This window comes from Ovis aries, chromosome 2 (assembly GCF_016772045.2).
Source record: "Ovis aries strain OAR_USU_Benz2616 breed Rambouillet chromosome 2, ARS-UI_Ramb_v3.0, whole genome shotgun sequence".
NCBI classification, from domain to species: Eukaryota; Metazoa; Chordata; class Mammalia; order Artiodactyla; family Bovidae; genus Ovis; species Ovis aries.
In genome coordinates, this window is record NC_056055.1 from 40,367,883 (window position 1) to 40,392,365 (window position 24,483).

Consider the following 24,483-nt stretch of genomic DNA (forward strand, 5'->3'; position numbering starts at 1 on the left):
GGGAAGTCCCTGAGCAATCTACTTAATTTTGCAGAGCCCTGGATTCCTCATCTGTAAAGACACTCTGTCAGGATTACAGGGGAATTTAATGAGATAATGCACATAAAGCACCTAATATCTAGCATATATCATGCTTTCAATGAATGTTAGTTTTGACTGCAGCAACTAGCACAGGAAACCTCTGGCTGTGTTAAATAAACGTAGCTCTGGGTGCTGCATGGTAATAGTAAGGGCCATAGGCTCCCTGCCCGGCACCATCCCACCAAGGCTTTTATGCCCAACACCAAAGCAGAAAAAACTGTTCTTAGTTCTAAGAAGCTGGGGATTGTGGTTGAAACACGATACTGCAATCTGAATTCCCAGAGAGCATTCCTGGCACTAGCAATCTAGGAGTGGGGATGGCCAAACGGCAAGAAAACTCTGGCATAACAGTGCAAAGCCATGGGCTAAGTCTTTGGGAAGAAAGCAAAAATACCTAATTTCCCTCTGCCCTGTTTTATGGCTTCTCCATCAACTGATTCAGTCTGGCAGGTCCCTTGTCATGGGAGCCAGACCCACAGGCCACCCAGGATCATGAGCGACAGCCCATGTTGGCCTCTCAGAGACTGAATCATGGATGCACCGATGGAGCAGCTTAATTTCTCGAGTTGCTTCCAAGGGCTGAAACAGAAGGCAGGCATGTCCTGCTGTTTGTGGGATGTTACCATCTTGTAGCAGAGACCAGGGGCCCCCAGGCTGATGCCACACTGTGCCAAGACTCAAAAATACACTGGCAGCATATGTGCCAGGGGGAGCCACTTATTCCCTCTTAGCTGTTTAAGAATCTCCCAGCACTGCTTTCAAATTGTGGTGCTGGAGAAGACTCTTGAGAGTCCTTCGGACTGCAAGGAGATCAAACCAGTCAATCCAAAAGGAAATCAACCCTGAATATTGGAAGGACTGCTATATATTAGAATGACTGATGCTGAAACTGAAGCTCTAATACTTTGGCCACCTGATGCAAAGAATTGACTCACTGGAAAAGACCCTGATGCTGGGAAAGACCAAGGGCAGGAGGAGAAAGGGGTGAGAGAGAATGAGATGATTTGATGGCATCATCAACTAAGTGGACATGAATTTTAGCAAACTCCAGGAGACAGTGAAGGACGGGAAAGCCTGGTGTGCTGCAGTCCATGGGGTTGCAGAGTCAGACATGACTTAGCAACTGAATAACAACAACAGAAACGGAAACTAAATGTCAAATGAATCATCAACAAAAACTGAGAAACTAGTCCAGTGTTTTAGAAAGAGCTGGGCAGGAGGGCTGAATTCCAGGTCACAGTCAATTTTGATGAATTAATTGAATCTTTCATTTTCCAAAGGGCAGTAATATCAGGAACCTACATATATATGCTGGGGCCAATGAGAAGCTTAATTAAGAGGTTACAGAGGTTATTAAAGACATAACAGAAGCTAAAAACATGCTTTACTATTCTGGCAAATCTGGTTTGCACACAGCATAAACAATAGTCCCAATTAGGGGAAGACAAAGAGAAAGAGAGAGCATGCAGCTACTGATTTTAAACCTACTGTCAGAGTTCTGTGATGGCCTAGAGGGGTGGATGGGAGTAAGGGGAGTACAAGAGGGAGAGGACATATGTATACATACAGTCAATTCACTTCATTGTACAGCAGACATTAACACAACAGTATAAAGCAAATATACTCCAATTAAAAAAAATGTAAAAAAAGAATCCACTGTTGGAATAAACATAGAGAGGGAAGGAAGGATAAATTAGGAGTCTGGTATTAACATATATAACTACTATATATAAAATAGATCATCAACAAGGATCTATTGTAGAGCACAGCGAACTCTACTAAATATTCTGTAATAGATCCCATTTGTTTATTTTTGCTTTTATTTCCAGCATTCTGGGAGGTGGATCATAGAGGATCCTGCTGTGATTTATGTCTGAGAGTGTTTTGCCTATGTTCTCCTCTAGGAGTTTTATAGTTTCTGATCTTACATTTAGATCTTTAATCCATTTTGAGTTTATTTTTGTGTGCGGTGTTAGAAAGTGATCTAGTTTCATTCTTTTACAAGTGGTTGACCAGTTTTCCCAGCACCACTTGTTAAAGAGATTGTCTTTACTCCATTGTATATTCTTGCCTCCTTTGTCAAAGATAAGGTGTCCATATGTGTGTGGATTTATCTCTGGGCTTTCTATTTTGTTCCATTGATCTATATGTCTGTCTTTGTGCCAGTACCATATGGGGAGGGAGGTGGGAGGGGGTTCATGTTTGGGAATGCATGTAAGAATTAAAGATTTTAAAATTAAAAAAAAAAATATTCTGTAATAATCTGTATGGGAAAAGAATCTGAAAAATAATAGATACAGGTATAAGTATAACTAAATCACTTCGCTGTACACCTGAAACTAACACAATATTGTAAATCAACTATACTCCAACATAAAATAAAATTTAAAAAAGAATAAAGGTAGAGATTATCTCAGGTCCCAGAAAGGGTCAGTTTCTGATGCTCAGACCTTCTGAGTTTGTCTGGCAGTGGAGTTGCTTCCATTCAAACTCCAGATGCCCCGCTCATCTGTCGTCTCCTTGAGACCAGAGCTCCAGCATGGGGCCTGTGCTGGCTCACGAAGGGCACTGGCAAAGTTTCTTCTACACAATCAAATGTTTCCCCAAGCTGAAAGAAAGCAGTAAGCACTATTCTTTGGTGACTGCAAGATCACAAGCCCTTGGGGAGGTGTGTCCTCTGCCTGAATGCGACTGGGTTTTTCCAAGTTCTCAGTGAGACAGACATCATCCCTGATTTACCTGTTCCCATGATCAATCTTGGCTGTGACCTTCTTCTTGAGCTCTGCCAGTTCATCTTTGGGGAGGGTGCCAGACAGGATCTGGGACCGCCACTCTATCAGGTTGTACGTCATCTGCTGCAGCTGGCGGAAGAGCGTGATCTTGTTGTTCTAAGGTGAGAAAATGAGGCAGAGGAAAGGACCAAAAAAAATGGTGTGATGGGAGGTGAGAACATCTTTTGCCTTGATCCTTTATAAAGTGTTATTTAACCAATTATTCTGCCATATAATGAACTGTGCACTTTGAGGGGACCTCTTTCGGCTCAGTGGTAAACAAATCGCCTGCCAATGCAGGTGATGTGGGTTCCATCCCTGGGTCAGGAAGAGCCCCTGGAGAAGGGAATGGAGACCATAATCCAGTATTCTTGCCTGCAAAATTTCATGGACAGAGGAGCCTGGTGGGCTACAATCCATGTCACAAAGAATTAGACACGACTGAGCGACTGAATATGCATACACAGAGCAAGCTGTGCACTTTGAGGCGACCTCTTTACATCTCTAGGGATGGCTTTGCCCTGACCCATTCCCACCTCTTCCTCCGCGGCAACTTCAGAAACAGATAACCACTTATAGGATGGAGGGTTGGTCCTAGCTTATAAGTGTATCAATCATCCACATGCCTTAAACTTCTGCCCATGTTCCTCCTTTGGTTGAAACCAGCCACTTGGGACTTCCCTGGTGGTGTTAAGAATCTGCCTTTCAATGCAGAGGACATGGATTTGATCCCTCGTTGGGGAACTAAGATCCCACACACTGAGTGAGGGGCAACTAAGCCCAGGTACTGCAGCAAAGACCCAGCACAGCCAAAAATAAAAATAACAACAAAAACATCCAGTGATTTCCACCGTCCTCCAGACACACTAGATCACTTTGTAAGTCTCTTCCCATCTTGGCTCCTACCCACATTCCCAGCTACACTATACACTCATCACTATCTCAAAAATCTATGCTCCTTCCACATAAAGCCATGTGTATTCTCCCATGTGCTCCAGATCCTCACAGTAACGTGACTCCTCTACCTGGAACCACTTTTCTCCTCTTCCCCACCAACCCTCCACGTCTCACACAGCACACCCTTCTCTAACTGCTAATTCTGACATCTACAGGATCTTAGAAGTTTCTCCCTCAAAACCGTAACTCTGGCTTGGCTGTCTCTCCCACAAATGCTGGAATTTGCTCCTCTCTCTGCACTCTACCTGTACCACACTGGCTAATGTCCGTCTCCCCTTCGATGGTAAGAACCTACAGGGCAAGGTTAGTTTTGCATCTCTAGGAGCTGGTACAGAGTAGCCATTCAATAAAATGTACCACATCAATGAATTCTGGATGGGAAAAGAACTGTAATTTCAGAGATATGGGATCACTGAAAAGAGACTGTGACCAATTATTATAAAGTCCCCCCAAAACTGTTATACCATCCTGAAAAACGTTAGACCTGGAATAAATGAAACCATTATTCTGAGCTTCAGTAAGAACTTCCTTAACTGAACTAAAATGAACTTACCAACCAACTAATTATTTGCGCCTCAATCATTTTAAGGGTCTAGTGCTTGATATTCATACCTTTATACACTAGTGCTATCAAAAGGATGCATTCATTATATTTAAAAAAGAAAAAAAACAGTCAATAAGCATTTACCACGTGCTAGAAACAAAGTTCCTGTACATTCTAAAGGAGAAGGCAGCAATAAGTTTTAGATATATGTAAATATATAAAATATTAAAATATGAGCATTTAAATAATAAACATCAATATCATATGTAATATTTACACTAATTACATGCATATAATATATATATTAAATACGTAAACACACACAAGATAATTTCAGAAATGATAAAAAGTACAAGGGGACTCCTCTGGTGGTCCAGTGGCTAAAACCTTGCACTTGCTATGCAGAGGGCCTGGATTCCATCCCTGGTCAGAGAAATAGATCCCATATACTACAACTAAAGAGTTCATAGTCCACAAGACCCAGTGCAGCCAAATAAATAAAAATAAATATTAAGAAAAAAAGCCTAAAGGAGGCAGAGTAATATGATAGGGCATGCCTGGTGGAAAATAATAGACAGAATAATCAGGAAAAACTGTTTTGTGCCTCCTTTTTGATACACCAATATATGCCACCACCCTCTGTATACTGTGAGACCACTTTTTTTTTATTCATAGGTGGAAAGTCATGATACAATTGGATACCATATACTTCCAGAATTATCAGGAATATTACAATCTCCTGTTAAAAACAATGCCCCCCCCCCCCAAAAAAAAAGGCCGCACAAAGAAGTAGCTGATGGCTGTCAGGCACGTTCCTTAGTGATGCTCTTCTACATCCATCCCAGGTATCACCAACAATCAAGGCTGAAAATATCCAAGATACTCCTGAACAAAGAGGAAATGTAGGGGCTTCCCTGCAAGTTCAATGGATAAGACTCTGCCTTCTAACGCACGGGGTGTGGGTTCAATCTCTCACAGGGGGACTAAGATTCCGAATCCTGTATCCCATAGGGTGTGGCCAAAAAGTAAATTAAAAAAAAAAAAAAAAAAGAGTACATGTGGAGTAAAGGGTCCTTAACCTAAGAGCGGACAGTGAAGACAGAAATGGGATTAGAGGTAAGAGCCCTTCAAGAAGTTCAAGGTTCTAGGCAAACAGAGAGGAAAGAGATGAAGAACACATTTATCTGTGATTGCAATACTCTCTGATAATCCCTTGGAGAAGGAAACGGCATCCACTCCAGTATTCGTGCATGAGAAATCCCATGGTCAGAGAAGTCTGGTAGGCTGCAGTCCATGGGGCTGCAAAAGAGTCAGACATGACTTAGCATCTAAACAACTACTACTAATACCAACTATCTGAAAGCACAAAACACAAAAGCTGATTAAAATCATGAAACCACCTGCATTTTAGGCTTTTAGCATTTTCTGAATTGTCTCTTCCTCATCAGTCTTTAGAAAAACATAAATGAAACTTTTTTAAAAATCTCATTTTTGAAAAGAAAAGGTAAAATAACCCTACCTTTTTATTCACTCATTTCCATATAAAATATTTCCATGTCCTTGTCTTTCAAACTGAGAAATCAAGCCCATAAAATTTTGCCTTTCAAAGCCTCCAGGCAGAAAAGGATCTTTTATTTCTTGCAAATTATTTGTCTGCTCCTCGTTTTCCCCCCCAATATTTTCTCATTTTAAGATATTAGGTCTTATAATACAGTAAAGAAAGAGCTCCAAGTCTCCAAGGACTACCTATGAGAGACAGCTCTTTGTGTAGGGTACTTTTTCACAAGTTCTTGGTCTCAATTATATTAGACACTATCCAGGGCAATTTAATTATTGCCTGTCCATATCAGCCTGGTTTGCCAAGAGTTCCCCCCAAGAAGTATGAAGACGGCCATTCTTCTGGCGATCACTGTGCCAAGTTAGTTCTGAATAGACAAGCTGGAACACACCAAAGGATGCAGCCTCTGACTGTAAGAAAATGGATTTTATTACCACATTCCTAAGATTGTTCTAAGAGGATGTCCTATGCAGGAGCTGGTTCCTGACACTTTATGGATTCCTGGGAAAGCAAGTAAGGACAGGAGAGGGGAAAATCAAGCTCTGTCTGTAAAACCAGGAGTCAAGGACTCAGGCCTCCATCTTTACCCCCCGTTAGTGTGCCTTTCCTACTATCTCTAGCCCTACTAATTTCAATCTTTGTACTAGCGGGCATTCCCTGGTGGCTCAGCAGGCTAAGAATCCACCAAGAGTCACAGCAGACATGGGTTCAATCCCTGGATCAGGAAGATCCTCTGGAGAAGGCAATGGCAACCCACTCCAGTATTCTTCCCTGGAGAATTCCATGGACCGAGAAGCCTGGGGGGCTTCATACAGTCCAAGGGGTCACAAAGAGTCTGACACAACTGAGTGACTGGGCGCACACACACACATTGTCACATAATTCAGGAGGGCAAGGAATGTGTTTAATAATGTCTTTGATCCTCCCTGCAAAAGTCAGCACAAGTCTGGACACAGGAGTGAACGAAAAGCAAACTGTGACAGCTCGGACTTAAAATGACACCCTGGTTTCAGTTCAAGGAACTTTTTTAAATTGATTTTTATTGTAGTTGCTTTATAATGCTATGTTATGTTCTGTTGCATAGCAAAGTGAGTCAGTTATACATATACATACATCTCGTTAGGATTTCCTTCCCATTTAGGTCACCACGGAGCACTGAGTAGAAAGCTCTGAGCAACACAGTAGGTTCTCCTTAGTTGTCGAGCTACACAAAATAGAGAAATCTAAATATTCCTCTAACCAGACAGTATAGATATTTCTGCATTGCTGAAAACTTCTCCCTCTTGGTGATCTTTGAGGTTTCACTTTTTACATTTCTATTCTGGGTATCTTTCTATGATTCTTATCGTTACCTGGGGGTACAGGGAGAAGAGAAGGGATAAACTGGGAGATTGGGACTGTCATATAAACACCGCTGCTGCTGCTGCTAAGTCGCTTCAGTCGTGTCTGACTCTGTGCAACCCCATAGACGGCAGCCCATCAGGCTCCCCCGTCCCTGGGATTCTCCAGGCAACAACACTGGAGTGGGTTGCCATTTCCTTCTCCAATGCATGAAAGTGAAGAGTGAAAGTGAAGTCGCTCAGTCATGTCTGACTCTTAGTGACCCCGTGGACTGCAGCCTACCAGGCTCTTCCGTCCATGGGATTTTCCAGGCAAGAGTACTGGAGGGGGGTGCCATTGCCTTCTTCTCCCATATAAACACTACTATATATATAATAGATAACTAATAAGGACCTACTGTATAGAACAGAGAATGCTACTCAATGCTGTTATGACCTATATGGGGAAAGAATCTTAAAGTGTAGGTATATGTATATATATAACTGATTCACTTTGCTGTACATCTGAACTAACACAACATTGTAAATCAATTACACAGCTATTCTTATTGTTATTTAGTCACTAAATTGGGTCCAACTCGTCAACCCCATGGACTGCAGCCTGCCAGGCTCCTCTGTCCGTGGAATTTCCCAGGCAAGAATACTGAAGCAGGGTTGCCTTTTCCTTCTCCATGGGATCTTCGTGACCCAGGGATCAGACCCGTATCTCCTGCAAGAGCAAGCGGCTTCTTTACCACTGAGTCACCTCCAATACAAATCATATATTCAAAAAAACAGAATTTCTGGAGATTAAAGTCAGAGTGACAGGCGGAAAAGAAAAACAGCTTTGTCTTCAATAGTAGCAGGAATACAGAAAACATCCATTGAGTAAATTAGACATTCCGGGGTCATGGAGACAAGGGGTGTCAGAAAACCCAGATTCTATTCTCCATCTTCTTTCCCAAAGAATGCAGACCACAGTCAAAAGCCTCTTCTCTGGCCTTCTACTTCATCTCTCCCTCTGCAAAAGAATCAGTATTTCCTCTGCTCACCAACCTCTCCTCTTCCATGTAAATGTTCTTTGCTGGAAGTACAGGAACTTACTTAGTTTCTATCTTTAATTTAATGACCAACTTGCTAAGTGACTTTGAGCAAATTATTCCCTCTGGGATATGACCATCCGTAAAATAAGGGGACCAGCACTGAGATCCGTTCCCCAGGATAAGCGTCTTGGAGTCTAAACTAGATTCAATTACTCCTCTAAGCAACTTTCTGATTAACTATATCTGACTATCTCACTCTGATGTATTCACACACTGGGGTGGCTCCATATCAAATTGCCCCCATATAATAATAGCCCTTCAAAATGAATCTCATGTCTTTTTCGAGTATCTGGACCCCGTGGGATCCAGGATGGTATCCAGGGCTCTCTGTGTACTGTGCTGCACCGACCCTCAGTTCTGGGAAGACGGGAACCACACCTTCCCACTCCGGCTAGTGCTTTCTCTCTGTCAGACAAGCAGACAGCCTGGCTAGCGAAAGCTCAGGTTTTTAAAGCTCAGTTTTTAAAGAAAAGATTCCAGTAAAAGGCAGTTTTTGCCTCTGGAAGCAATGCAAGAAATTCTAAAAGCCAGGTACCAAAGCCAGAGGAAAACAAAACTGGAAAAATACCCAAAGCACCCCCTCTACCCTGTTCTGGCCATCATCCCACCTCCTCTTGCCTCTCCTGAGAGCCACACACTGAAACAGGGCCTGTGACCCACAGACACAGAACTCTGACACCAGGACAAAGGTCTCTATAGGAATTTTCTGTCCTTCGGGACTAAGTGATCAGATGTCAGTTTCAATCATGAGGCCAGCTTAAGTACTGAGAAAGTCAATTCCTAGGCAGACTGATACGAAGTTCAGGGTTTGGGGTTCTCAAGGAGGAGATAGGGGTCTGGAATTTTCAAGGAAGAGGAAAGGACAAAGGCTTTTTTTCCCCTCTATATTCCTTAATCACACAAAACTTTTTTTTTTTCTTTAAACCCAGAATTGATGATTACACAAAAAACAACTCAGTTTAAACTCTCTACAGTCAGCAAAAACAAGACCGGGAGCTCACTGTGGTTCAGATCACGAACTCCTTATTGCCAAATTCAAACTTAAATTGAAGAAAGTAGGAAAAACCAATAGACCATTCAGGGATAACCTAAATCAAATCCCTTATGATTATACAGTGGAAGTGAGAAATAGATTTAAGAGACTAGATCTGATAGACAGAGTGCCTGAAGAACTATGGATAGAGGTTCATGACATTGTACAGGAGAAAAGGATTAGGACCATTCTCATGGAAAAGAAACGCAAAAAGGCAAAATGGCTGTCTGGGGAGGCCTTACAAATAGCTGTAAAAAGAAGAGAAGCGAAAAGCAAAGGAGAAAAGGAAAGATATAAGCATCTGAATGCAGAGTTCCAAAGAATAGCAAGAAGAGATAAGAAAGCCTTCCTCAGCAATCAATGCAGAGAAATAGAGGCAAATAACAAAATGGGAAAGACTAGAGACCTCTTCAAGAAAACTAGAGATACCAAGGGAACATTTCATGCAAAGATGGTCTCAATAAAGGACAGAAATGGTATGGACCTAACAGAAGCAGAAGATATTAAGACGTGGCAAAAATACACAGAAGAACTGTACAAAAAAGAGCTTCCTGACCCAGATAATCACGATGGTATGATCACTCACCTAGAGCCAGACATCCTGGAATGTGAAGTCAAGTAAACCTTAGAAAGCATCACTACGAACAAAGCTAGTGGAGGTGATGGAATTCCAGTTGAGCTATTACAAATCCTGAAAGATGATGCTGTGAAAGTGCTGCACTCAATATACCAGCAAATTTGGAAAACTCAGCAGTGGCCACAGGACTGGAAAAGGTCAATTTTCATTCCAATCCCAAAGAAAGGCAATGTCAAAGAATGCTCAAGCTACCACACAATTGCACTCATCTCACATGCTAGTAAAGTAATGCTCAAAATTCTCCAAGCCAGGCTTCAGCAATACATGAACCATGAACTTCCAGACATTCAACCTGGTCTTAGAAAGGGCAGAGGAACCAGAGATCAAATTGCCAACATCTGCTGGATCATGGAAAAAGCAAGAGTTCCCGAAAAACATCTATTTCTGCTTTATTGACTATGCCAAAGCCTTTGACTGTGTGGATCACAATAAATTGTGGAAAATCCTGAAAGAGATGGGAATATCAGACCACCTGACCTGCCTCTTGAGAAACCTATATGCAGATCAGGAAGCAACAGTTAAAACTGGACATGGAACAGCAGACTGGTTTCAAATAGGAAAAGGAATACGTCAAGGCTATATATTGTCACTCTGCTCATTTAACTTATATGCAGAGTACATCATGAGAAACGCTGGGCTGGAAGAAGCACAAGCTGGAATCAAGATTGCCGGGAGAAATATCAATAACCTCAGATATGCAGATGACACCAACCCTTATGGCAGAAAGTGAAGAGGAACTAAAAAGTTCTTGATGAAAGTGAAAGAGGAGAGTGAAAATGTTGGCTTAAAGCTCAACATTCAGAAAACTAAGATTATGGCTTCTGGTCCCATCACTTAATGGGAAATAGATGGACAAACAGTGGAAACAGTAGCTGACTTTATTTGCGGGGGGGGGGGGGCTCCAAAATCACTGCAGATGGTGACTGCAGCCATGAAATTAAAAGACGCTTACTCCTTGGAAGGAAAGTTATGACCAACCTAGACAGCATATTAAAAAGCAGAGATATTACTTTGCCAACAAAGGTCCATCTAGTCAAGGCTATGGTTTATCCAGTGGTCATGTATGGATGTGAGAGTTGGACTATAAAGAAAGCTGAGCGCTGAAAAATTAATGCTTTTGAACTGTGGTGTTGGAGAAGACTCTTGAGAGTCCCTTGGACTGCAAGGAGATCCAAACAGTCTATCTTAAAGGAGATCAGTCCTGGGTGTTCACTGGAAGGACTGATGCTAAAGCTGAAACTCCAATATTTGGCCACCTCATGTGAAGAGTTGACTTACTGGAAAAGACTAATGCTGGGAGGGACTGCGGGCAGGAGGAGAAGGAGACAACAGAGGATGAGATGGCTGGATGGCATCACCGACTCGATGGACATGAGTTTGAGTGAACTCTGGGAGTTGGTGATGGACAAGGAGGCCTGGCATGCTGCGATTCATGGGGTAGCAAAGAGTCGGACATGACTGAGAGACTGAACTGAACTAGGGATTATACAACAACAATGTATCTTGCTTGAGGACAGTTTCTCCTTCCTGAAAACCTTCGGACTAACCCTGATATCTTAAAATGTATATTGTGGGAATGGGTCTGGTAGGATATTTCTATTGCTAAGTTTTAATCCTGTTATCTCAAAATGTAAATTGTGGGAGTGGGTCCAATAAAATCTTCACAAACTTGAGACATCCTTTTGATTATAATAATGAATTAAAAAGTATATAACTCACTTGCTAACACCAGCGGGGGGTGGGGGGGCACTCTCCGTCCCTCTTCTGATGTCTATGTCACACGCTTTCTCTGTCCCTTTTCCTACTTTAATAAAACTCTGCTACACAAAAGCTCTTAAGTGATCAAGCCTGGTCCCTGGTTCCGAAGCTACATCTTTTTCTTTGGAGATCACAAATCCGACATCATTCACAGTAAGCTATCATCCTGGGGGCTTGTCTGGGATCTTCACGACAAAGGAAGAACACTCAGAGCTCTAGCCTCTCAGCTTTCTCAGCACACGTTTTCTGATTTACTTTACTAACTCTACCGTGTGCTTGTGTGAATGAATGACACGCCCTGTGTGAAGGGAGCATTGAGCCCTGCTCTTCGGTTTCCCAGTGCCTCATAATGACTGAAGGCAGCGCCAAAAGGGGGAGCCTTATCGGGGTTTTAACCAGCCTGCCAATGCCGAGACACCCAATATCCCTTCGAGGGGAGCAGTCAGAAATGGGCAAAGCATGTGGACTGAACTTTCCTTTCTCGGTCAGCTTTTCCTGGTCTCTTTGACCACTTCATAATCGCGTGGGGAATTAGAACTACTAACTTAATCTGTTGGATCATAGACTTTCAAGGGACTTGTGACCCATGCTGTTATTGTGTACTTTTACTTAGAAACCCCATGTATGGAAGTGCTTAGCCTTGGTAGACTAGGCAAGGCTTGGTAGACTAGGCAAGCCTTGGTAGACTAGGCAAGCCTTGCTAGAAAGTTCCTAGGAGCCCGTATGGAGAGAGGTGGAACTCTAGCTCCAGGAATGACTCTCAGGCTAGAGGTTACTAGCTTGGCTGCCTGCCTCAGGGGCCAGCGACCTGAAAGTGAGTCTTTGTCACGGTTGTGCCTCCTATCTGTATGGGTAGAAGCACTGCTGGTGACCGAGAGGCTTATGAGGACACAGACTGGGAACTGCAGGATCTGCTCAGACTGGAGATGCGGTGGGCTTCCTCCTTTGGTAGCGCCAGCTCTCAGACTGGAGATGCGGTGGGCTTCCTCCTTTGGTAGCGCTAGCTCTCAGTGGACCAGCGGAGGCATTACTTTGCCAACATAGGTCCGTCTAGTCAAGGCTATGGTTTTCCAATAGTCATGTATGGATGTGAGAGTTGGACCATAAAGTAAGCTGAGCACCAAAGAATTTATGCTTTTGAACTGTGGTGATGGAGAAGACTTTTGAGAGTCCCTTGGACTACAAGGAGATCCAACCAGTTCATCCTAAAGGAAATCAGTCCTGAATATTCATTGGAAGGACTGATGTTGAAGCTGAGACTCCAATACTTTGGCCACCTGATGCGAAGAACTGACTCATCTGAAAAGACCCTGATGCTGGGAAAGACTGAAGGTCGGAGGAGAAGGGGATGATAGAGGATGAGATGGTTGGATGGTATCAATGACTCAATGGACATGAGTTTGCGTAAACTCCGGGAGTTGGTGATGGACAGGGAGCCCTGGCATGCTGCAGTCCATGATGTTGCAAAGAGTCAGACACAACTGAGCAACTGAACTGAACTGAAAAGTATAGAGAAGCCTTTATGGGACTAACTTTACTTTATGACATTACTTGGTGAGATGTAATGCACGTCTTGGGACAGATGCTGACTCATGGCTTGAGAGCGTGAGTTTTGGGAGAAGCTACTGCTTTTGGAGATGAATGGCTTGAACATGAGACAAGGGGAAAGAAGAACATTAAATAACCCTCCTTCCTACCGGGAGCCAAACAGTTCCCATAATAGAGCCACTTTGCCAGATGTATTCTTGTAAGACTTTAGTAAGCACATGCCAAGACTTTATGCTCAGTTGGCTGACATAGAACAGGGAGAGAAGGAAATTCCTGATCAACTCCTAGTATAGAATACAGGAGGCTCTCCACAAGTTTACTGATGTCAATCTTGAAAGTGCGGAGGAGTAATGATCTTAAAAGATAGATTTCTCCCTCAGTGAGCTCCAGATATCTGCTGTAAGTTACAAAAACAGCCATTGGACCAAATCAGTCTTTAGGAAAACTGTTACAGCTAGCTCAGATGGTATATTATGGTAGAGAACATAAGGAGGAAAATAAGAGGCAAAAAAGAACCAGGCAAAAGACTGAAGCCCCAACAAAGGCTGTTAGACCTGCTCCGAAACAGCCTGAGAAAAATGCCCAGAGGGACCCAGGTGAAAAGGGACGGACTTGTTATTACTGTGGAAAGAGGGAGATTGCCCTCAGGCATCTAAGCCACCCCTGGCTCCATGTCCTGTCTGCAAAGGACCATCCGGGAGAAGAGACTGCCCTCCTAGGTGTAGGCCCCACGGGTCAGACTCTCAAGACAATCGGGACTGAAGGTGTCCAGGAGTCCCCACACAAGCTCCCATCCTAGTAACACCTGAGGTACCCCGGGTATCCTATCTGTGCAGGGCCAATCAGTCTGTTAGGGGAAAAGAAAGTGAAAGTGAAGTCGCTCAGTCGTGTCCGACTCTTTGCAACCCCATGGACTGTAGCCCACCAGGCTCCTCCGTCCACGTTAGGGGAAGCACACTGATTGAAACCGCCCACTGTGGCCAGGTACTATAGTAACCATCTGCATGAGTTGTTTTATGACAGGAGATCCTGATAAGGAATACAGAACTAATAAGCCACCACCAACAGGAAGAGCTCGGGAAAGGTCTAAAGGAGACACTGTGTGTCCGTCCACTTCCCAGAATCCCTCTCGCTAGCATCCATCTTGGCTGAGTGATGCGTGCGCCACCAGGAAAGACTCTGAATTATAATGATTGGTCAAAGACCACCTAGAAACTAATCCCATCACCATAAAACCCGACACTGCGAGCCACGTGGCAGAGCAGGTCTCCTGGGTTCCCTTACCCTACTGCTCTCCTCCCGGATGCCCTTTCCCAATAAAATCTCTTGCTTTGTCAGCACATGTGTCTCCTCGGACAATTTATTTCCGAGTGTTAGACAAGAGCCCAGTTTCGGGCCCTGGAAGGGGTCCCTCTTCCTACAACAAGTCGATTTTCTTTTGGACACTGGGGCAACTTTCTGCTCACTAAAGCCCCTGGTCTGCTTTCCTCCTGATCCACTACCGTAATGGGGCTGTCTGGACAAGCCAAATATTTTTCAATCATTGATTTGAAGGATGTTTTCTAGAGTTAAACCTATGTTAGATAATCCTCTACCTATGACTTCAAGACAACTGAAACGATTCTTGGGCATTACAGGCTACTGCCACATTTGGATCCCATGTTATGGGGAATTTGCCTGGCCTTTATATAAACTTGTAACTGAGACTCAGCAGGCCCAAACCAACAAACCGGTTTGGTCTCTAGTTACTCTTAAGGCTTTAAGGCTCTTCAAATTGCTCTCTTGTAGGCTCCAACTTTGAGCTTGCCCACAGGCTCATAGTTTCGTTTCTTTGTTACTGAAAATAAAGGCCATGGCCACATTGCTTAAGGGTAATTGTTACTATTGTTTTGCTAATACCTAAAGCTCATAAGTTTACTAATGGGCAAAATTTTAGTGTACTGACTTCTCCTGATGTAAGTGGGATCTTAAACTCTGAAGTTCAGAGCAACAATGCTCCAGCTTCAAAGCTGCTGGAACTCAAGGGGTGTCAAAAGCTCTAGGAATAGAATATAACTTACACTGTTACTGGAGACCCCAATCATCAGGAAAGGCAGAAAAAAGCTAATGACATTATTAAGAGACATCTGCATAAGTTAACTCAGGAAACACAAGAGAGTTGGTTTTAAAGTTTTACCTGTAGCTTCAATGAGCGCTCAAACTGCTCCTAAGAAGAAGGGACTGTCTCTATGACAGACTGTTTCCCTGCACAGACATTATCATAGATCCTGAAGCCTTAAAGTTAACTGTGTGACTCAGCTTTCACCTTTTCAAAAGACATTACTGGGAGGTTAACATCTGACTCAGCCTTTTTATCAAACAAGCCGCTGTTGAGCCAGGAACCAAAATAGGCCTGAGAATCTAGGTGGGCTTGCTTCTGCTGACTCCTGGAGTCCTGACGTCTGCTGTTTGACCCTCAAGACAATGCCTTCCTGTCCTGGGCTCTTTCCTATGCTGCATTCCACAATCAGTCTAATTGCTGTGTCTGTGGAGCACTCCCCTCCTGACCAACTGAAGACTTCCCAAGGTGAGTTTCTCCACTTCAAGGAAAGGACTTTCTTCAACTCTGAGAATACCTTCACCAATAACAATCACATGCGACTCCTCTTCTTGATCTGATGACATCTAACAATCCTAAGACAGACTCATGCAACTATGGACATAATGTAACTTTTATTTTGATTATGTTTTAACTTGGTTTAATGACTATTTTGCTGCACATAAGAAAGTAAATTGGTCTAGATATGGTGGTTTTCTACCTGATGTTTATCAAATATGGGATGAGGTCACATGGCTAACTCCTGAAAAGGGACACATACAATCTAATGCTCCTATATGCTGGGAACAAATAGAGCCATCCCGAGAAGTTAGCCAACTTAATTACAATGATTGGAAACAACTGGGATATTTGCCTCAAGAAATATACAATGCAATCACTCCTGTGTTTTCCAAACCCAGTTTAGGTCCTCCTCTTGCCTGGCCAGGAACTGATTGGGACTGGATCCCTCAGTCACACTGGTTTGCTCCAAACGGGACCTACTGGATATGTGGCTCACACCTATGGGTGTGGCTTCCCCCTGGCTGGATAGGAAGATGCACCCCAGGTCTAACTTTTATTCATAGCTTCTTATTTTCAGAGCTTCCAGAGAAACCTATTAATCTGCCGCACCTTAAAACTCCTTGGGCAAAATCTGTATTTCACTGGTATGATCATCTGGCTACAATACTCGTTCCCTCTCTGGGAACTACAGATGAGATGTCATACTATAAGTTGATGCTCTAACTTTCAGCCCTTAATGCTGAACAAATACCAATTAAAAAGGTGGTTTTACAAAACAGATTGGCCTTAGATATTCTAACGGCTGCATAAGGAGGGACTTGTGCCATTATTCACACCCAATGCTGTACATATATAACAGATATGAGTACTAATGTTACTCACTTTACTAAACACATGAATAAGATGATTCAGGTTTATGGATTCTCCCAAAGCCTGTCACCTCACTTTGCGAAACATTAACTAGCTCCCCACAGTGGAAAACTATCTTAATTGTAATAATTGTAATTGTTCTCTTTCTACTGTTTGCTCCCTGCATCTCTAACTGTGTAACTGGATTTGTTTCTAACCGTTTGAAAGCTTTTAAGTTACAAATGGTTGTCCAGGCTCCTACAAGTGCCACAACCTCCTCTAACTATTACTTGCCACTGGATCAGAGACCCTCCATATGAGGGTCAGGAGAAAATGCTGCCTCAACAATTTAGGAACCAAGAAGCAGTTATGGAATGAAAACGATGCCCATTTCCCTTGGCATCATAATTCTACTGAAAGAAAAGGGGGGGAGAGACAGAGTCAATTCCTAGGCAGATTGATAAGAAGTCCAGGTTCTCCGAGTAGAAGAAAGGGGACTGGGGTTCTCAAGGAGGAAGAAAGGACAAACCCCCCTTTTTTCCCTCTACATTCCTTTTTTTCTATAAACCCAGAACTGATGATTAGAAAACAAATCAGTTTAAACTCTGTAATAGGGACTATGTAACAACAATGTATCCTGCTTGAGAACAGTTTCTCCTTCCTGAAAACCTTCTGACTCATCCTGATATCTTAAAATGTATATTATGGGAGTGGGTCTGGTTCCGTTCAGTCACTCAGTCATGTCCAGCTGTTTGTGACACCATGGGCTGCAGAACGCCAGGCTTCCGTGTCCATCACCAACTCCCGGAGCTTGCTCAAACTCACGCTCATCAAGTCGGTAATGTCATCCGACCATCTCATCCTCTGTCGTCCCCTTCTCTCGCCTTCAATCTTTCCCAGGATCAGGGTCTTTTCCAAGGAGTCAGTTCTTCACATCAGGTGGCCAAAGTACTGGAGTTTCAGCTTCAGCATCAGTCCTTCCGATGAATATTCAGCACTGATTTCCTTTAGGACGGGCAGGTTGGATCTCCTTGCAGTCCAAGGGACTGACAAGAGTTTTCTCCAACACTACAGTTCAAAAGCATCAATTCTTTGGTGCTTAGCTTTCTTTATAGTCCAACTCTCACATCCATACATGACTACTGGAAAAACCATAGCTTTGACTAGATGGACCTTTGTTGGCAAACTAATATCTCTGCTTTTTAATATGCTATCTAGGTTGGTCATAACTCTTCTTCCAAGGAGCAAGCCTCTCTTAATTTCATGGCTGCAATCACCATCTACAGTGATTTTGGAGCCCAAAAAAATAGTCTGTCACTGTTTCCCCATCTATTGGCCATGAAGTAATGGAACCAGATGCTATGATCTTAGTTTTCTAAATGTTTTAAGTTTTAAGCTAACTTTTTCACTCTGCTCTTTCACTTTCATCAAGAGACTCTCTAGTTCTTCTTCGCTTTCTGCCATAAGGGTGGTGTCATCTGCATATCTGAGGTTATTGATATTTCTCCCAGCAATTTTGATTCCAGCTTGTGCTTCACCCCGTCCAGCATTTCTCATGATGCACTCTCCATATAAGTTAAATAAGCAGGGTGACACTAAACAGCCTTGACGTACTCCTTTCCCGATTTGGAACCAGTCTTTTGTTCCATGTCCATTTCTAACTGTTGCTTCTTGATCTGCATACAGATTTCTCAGGAGGCAGGTAAGGTGGTCTGGGATTCCCATCTCTTTCAGAATTTTCCAGTTTATTGTGATCCACACAGTCAAAGGCTTTGGCATAGTCAATAAAGCAGAAATAGATGTTCTTCTGGAACTCTTTTGCTTTTTTGATTATCCAGCAGATGCTGACCCTAGGTTCTATTTGGCTGGCAAATTTTCAATGAGAGGAGACCAATACTTTTAACAAAGAACATTTTATTAAATTTTTAATATTTTTATTGGCGGTGCCATGCAACATGCAGGATCTTAATTCCTTGACCAGGGATGAACCCCTGTTCCCAGAAGTGAATTCAGAGTCTTAACCACTAGACCAGAGAAGTCTCATCAATGAAGCTGTTGTTTAGTTGCTAAGTTGTGTGCGACTCTTTGTGGCCCCATGGACTGTAGCCTGCTAGGCTCCTTTGTTCATGGGATTTCCTAAGCAAGAATACTGGGGTGGGTTGTCATTTCCATTTCCTGGGAATCTTCCTGGACCAGAGATCGAACCCATGTCTCTTGCATTGGCAGGCAGATTCTTTACCACTAAGCCACCAGGAAAGCCCGTATCAACAGAGTACATTTTAGCAATTAAGTTCCTTTGATTCAATAAGACGTATTAACCACGTTCCACCGCCAGGCTCTTCTATGATCTCTTTCCCATAAGAGAATCGGATCAGGTTCAGTCTCAACTTGTATGAACAAAACAATTTGGCTGATCAAACCTCACCAAACCATTTCTCCAATCGGAAGGTGGGAAACAGTACTGAATCTCAGGGTGAGGTGAGAGATGTGTTTATGATGACCAAACATCTCACAATTCCTGGGACAGTCTGTCTGAAAAAAAGTTTGACCCCGACACCCACACAAATATACTCTAGAGAATTCCTTGGCCGTCTAGTGGTTGGGACTTTGCGTTCTAGTGCAGGGGGAATGGGGGACTCCGGTTTGATCCCTAATCAGGGAACTAGGATCCCACATGCTGCAGAGTGTGGCCAAAAATTAAATAAGTAAATAACACTCGTTAAAAATCTGCAAGCAATAAATGCTGGAGAGGGTGTGGAGAAAAGGGAACCCTCCTACACTGTTGGTGGGAATGCAAACTAGTACAGCCACTATGGAGAACAGTGTGGAGATTCCTTAAAAAATTGCAAATAGAACTACCTTATGACCCAGCAATCCCACTGCTGGGCATACACACTGAGGAAACCAGAATTGAAAGAGACACATGTACCCCAATGTTCATCACAGCACTGTTTATAATAGCCAGGACATGGAAACAACCTAGATGTCCATCAGCAGATGAATGGATAAGAAAGCTGTGGTACATATACACAATGGAGTATTACTCAGCCATTAAAAAGAATTCATTTCTGATGAGATGGATGAAACTGGAGCCAATTATACAGAGTGAAGTAAGCCAGAAAGAAAAATACCAATACAGTATACTAACACATATATATGGAATTTAGGAAGATGGCAATGATGACCCTGTATGCAAGACAGGAAAAGAGTCACAGATGTGTATAATGGACTTTTTGGACTCAGAGGGAGAGGGAGAGGGTGGGATGATTTGGGAGAATGGCATTCTAACATGTATACTATCATGTAGGAATTAAATCGCCAGTCTATGTCTGACGCAGGATACAGCATGCTTGGGGCTGGTGCATGGGGATGACCCAGAGAGATGTTGTGGGGAGGGAGGTGGGAGGGGGGTTCATGTTTGGGAATGCATGTAAGAATTAAAGATTTTAAAATTTAAAAAATAAAAAACTTAAAAAAAAATACAATCTAACTTGTCAGTTTTCAAGACCTGATTTTAAGTTGAGAAAACAGGACATTTGGAAGGTGGGATAGAGATTTGTGCATATTCAGAAAGTGTAACTAGGTTGTCACTAGAAAAGTAAACTTAAGATATTATATCCATCTGTCATGTAAAAGTTTTTCAACGCACAGGAGTCCACCCTTCTATCTGGGCGATCTCATACGGAGCACGGAAGAAGGAAAAGAAACCAAAGTTCAGCTCACTGGATCTACTTTCCTCGGCTAGAGAAAACCCGCAAGATCCTGAGAGGCCACAGAAAATAAAAGATGAAATACTATGCACCTAATGTAGCTGAGTAACCCTGTGGCTGGAAGGGAACCCATGGGGTAGGTGGCAGACACACCCTTATACTACTTCAGGGCAAAATTCCACGTGGATCCTTTCATCACGAATCAACTCTTTCATGAAGCAGTGCTCTAAAGGGGGAGTCAGTCAGGGGCTGTGACATCTTGCCCACAAGATGCAGGCACCGTCCTAGGAGTTCCACACAGATTTTTCCTTTTGAATTCTACAGCCAATCTGCAACGCACGTATAATATATAATTACCACTGAGGCCGAAGAAAACAAAACTTAGGAGGTCAAAGGACTTGCCCTCGTTTGTAAAATCCACCAGTGGAACACCATGAACCAAAATCTCTGCTCTCAGAATCTGTTCTTTTTGTTTGCATTTGTTTGTATTATCAGGTTTGTTATTTTTTCTGAATATAATAAAAGTATATATACCAAGTAAGGGAGCAGGAAATGGCAACCTGCTCCAGTATTCTTGCTGGGAAATCCCATGGACATAAGAGCCTGGTGGGCTACAGTCCATGGAGCTGCATTAAGAGTCAGACATGACTTAGCAACCAAACAAACGGAGCACGTCAGAACTTTTTTTTTTCCTGGCCATGTCATGCAGCTTATGGGATCATAGTTCTCTGACCAGGGACTGAACCCAGGCCTGCAACAGTGAAAGCATAGAGTCCTAACCACTGGACCACCAGGGAATTCCCAGCAAGTCAAATTTAAGAAACGGCCCTCTGTCTGCCCCAGTGTCCCCAGTGTCGCCATTTTACCAGGCAACAACTTCCTCCTTCACCATGCTCCCTCCTTCCCTGTTCAGGCGCTGAAAACACACCCAGCACACCGGCTCCCACTGAGGATCAGCAGTGCAGGCAAAGCTCACCAGAAACTGCAGTAAATGTGCATGATGCACTGCATGCTCCCCCTTTCCTTTCTGGAAAGATCTCTGCCTCGGGACTGGAACCTAAGTTAAGGAGGCACACAATTCTATGGGGAGAGACACGTAGCTTGGTTACTGAGAGCTCAAGGCCACACCACCTAAGAGGACAACACAAGCCAAAGGAAGTGGCCTTCGTTTGGGCGAGGATGTGGGGCACAGAAAGGAGCTTCAGGGTCTCCAAGTCAGGTCAAAGGAATGCCAAGCCAGGCTGTGCCACGGGAGGACACCCAGGATGGCAGCTACTTCCAGCTAGAACATCAATAAGCTCATGTTTGGAACTTCCCTGGTGGTCCAGAGGTTGACACTTGGCCTTCCATTGCAGGGGGGTGTGCGTTCAATCCCTGGTCGAGGAGCTAAGATCCCACATGACTGGCAGCCAAAAAATCAAAACATAAACCACAGAAACAATATTGTGACAAATTCAATAAAAGCTTTAAAAATGGTCCAGAGTGAAAAAAAAAAAAACTTAATAAAAACGGTCATGCTCACGTTTGCAGGGTCCTTGATGGTTTGTCTGCACAATATTTCACAGCCACCATCTTTTTATACCCTTAGGACTCTATGGAGTCAGCAAGGCACATTTTACATCATTTTTACAGAGGGCCTCAAATTCAGACATGGAGACTTCAAGCTCTAACACCAGGGTCAGTTACAGCATAGTCAGGATGAGAAAGCAGGCCTCCTAATTTCTAATCCCCATCTGTCCCCAACAGCTTGTTTCTTCACCAAAGCACACAAGGAAGATAATTCAAAGAAAAATCAATAAATAATATTAATACAACAAAGAGAAAAGAGGGAAAGAGTGGGAATTACCACTTCTTTCTTGCCTGGATGAATGGGTTCCCCTTTCCCTAGCATGGCCATCCCCCCAACACTAAAACATATTTATGGTAATTTCATAAGCTTACAGTCTGAATGCTAAGAAGAAACCAGAATTATACAAACATCTTTCCTTTCTAGAATAATTACATGGCTGGCCTTAATCTGGTTATTAGATTGCATTTTCCTCTCACTTAAGAGACTGTATCTACCTCCTAATTTTCTCATGACCTGAGGCTGAAAAGAAGAGAACTAAGACATGTGTTACAGAGAAATGCAGACGTTCTAAGATGTTCTTAAAGACACCAGAGAGAATGCCTAGCTTCATAATCACTGGGAGTAAATGCATGAAAGATAGGAGTACTGATGCGTTTTAGTAAAATCTGTATTTATCTTTACCCAGACTGAAGGAACTGACATAGAACCAGAAAACACACACCGATAAAAGTGTAGGGGTGTGTATATGTGCGCGCACATGTGGATGTGAGCACACTTGCTTGTCTCAGAGTGTGTTGGGGGAGTGGACTGAAAGCTATAAATTTGGGCTCCTTTTCGTTTTTTCCCAGTGAAGGCTTGCTATTTGAGTCTTCCTACTTTGACATAAAAGACTTTAAAAAAATTTTTATTTTATATTGGGATACAGACCATTAACAATGTTGTAACAGTTTCAGATGGACGCTAAAGGGACTCAGCCACACATATACATGTATCCATTCTCCCCCAAACTCCCCTCCCATCCAGGCTGCCACCTAATATGGAGCAGAGTTCCCTGTGCTAGACAGTAGGTGTTGGTTATCCATGTTTAAAAGAACAGTGTGTACATGTCCATCTCAAACTCCCAAATTTTTGAGAAAGCATTTCAGAAATTCTGCCTGAAGTGAACTGTCAATGCTTTCGGAAGGGACAGGAAAAAAATGGAGAAGGCCAAGATTTCCATAATGACATGGATCACCTCTGAATGGGTGAGCTTTGTTACCAAAAGCAGGAACAAATTCTCAGCCTTATCAACTGATGAAGATTCCCAAACTGGATGTCTTTTAGTCAAGCAACTGCAGCTGTAAGTCATCAAAAAATATTCACAAATAACAAAATAATTATCTTATGAGAGTCAAATGAAGATGGGAAACAGGCTGGTCTCCAAGAGGGGGTGGATTTCTTTTAACTTAGAACCCCTATTCTGCTATTAAATAGTGGAATTTCCACAGAGGAAGTTCCTCAGCCAGAGCTTAAGAGATATGGAAGCCCAAATACATGAACCATGTATCTTCCTCTCTGCCTCACTTACTTCCCATTTCTGGTCAACAGCAGACTCAGCACAATTACCTGTGGACATGGACTAGACACAGACAATGACCTAAAGCATGAAAGTTGTCTTTCAGCAAGCAGAAATGTCTAGTTCATCCCATGCTGTATATTACAGCTATAAAAATCTCATTTCCCAGTACTTACCAGCTAACCCGTATTACCACTCACCAATTTCCAGAAGGAATTCGTTAAAGAACTAACCCATCCACCAACCTCGTTACATCTTCCACTAACCAATCAATTAACTGGAACGAGAGAGTGTTTTCAATAGAAAGACAAGATGATCGATGGGGATCAAAGGGCTTAAACAGCATCTCTCTCCTCTCCTAGCTTGTGATTTAAGGACTTAAAGGTCAGCTCTCTCCTGGGTAAAACATAAAGAGATCAAAAGATCACTTGCATTACAAGGCGGCATGCCCCATGGGCCAGATAGACTTGCCAGTAAGTGCTCCCACAGTCCAGAAGGAAACATTATGGATTGATGGGTTTAGAAGACACATTATGAAGAAAAAAATGACTTAAATGGGGCCTTGAAGGATGTGCTGGCAGAAAAAAATCACATGCTTTTCCATAGAAGGGGCTGGTGATTTCTACTGCATATCTATCCTATACAACTACGGCCTTGGGAGACGAATTATCTCACACTAACTCTTAGAAGTTAGACTAGGATGAGTTTGATTCCTGCTTTTAGTACTGAGGGTCTAGAGTGAAGTGCTCTCAATAACTTAGTAAGACTGGCTTTTGAAAGTTAAAATGTAGAATATACACATGACTGAACAAAAACTAAGATGAGCATAGCCACATTAAAAAAAAAGAGAGAGAGAGAGAGAAACTGCCTCCCAGGCACTGAGCTGAGTCC

The 24,483-nt window shown here is 42.9% G+C and overlaps 1 protein-coding gene across 3 annotated transcripts in view; it reads right to left on the reverse strand.

The window, feature by feature from the left end:
* DOCK5 (dedicator of cytokinesis 5) overlaps nucleotides 1-24,483 on the reverse strand; it is a 276,297-nt gene that overhangs the window by 135,499 nt on the left and 116,315 nt on the right. For all 3 annotated transcript variants that reach the window (XM_060410889.1, XM_012118981.5, XM_027964319.3), the window contains exon 6: nucleotides 2,821-2,969. In XM_060410889.1, coding sequence (XP_060266872.1) covers nucleotides 2,821-2,969 — 149 coding nt within the window. The remainder of the gene's footprint in view (nucleotides 1-2,820; nucleotides 2,970-24,483) is intronic.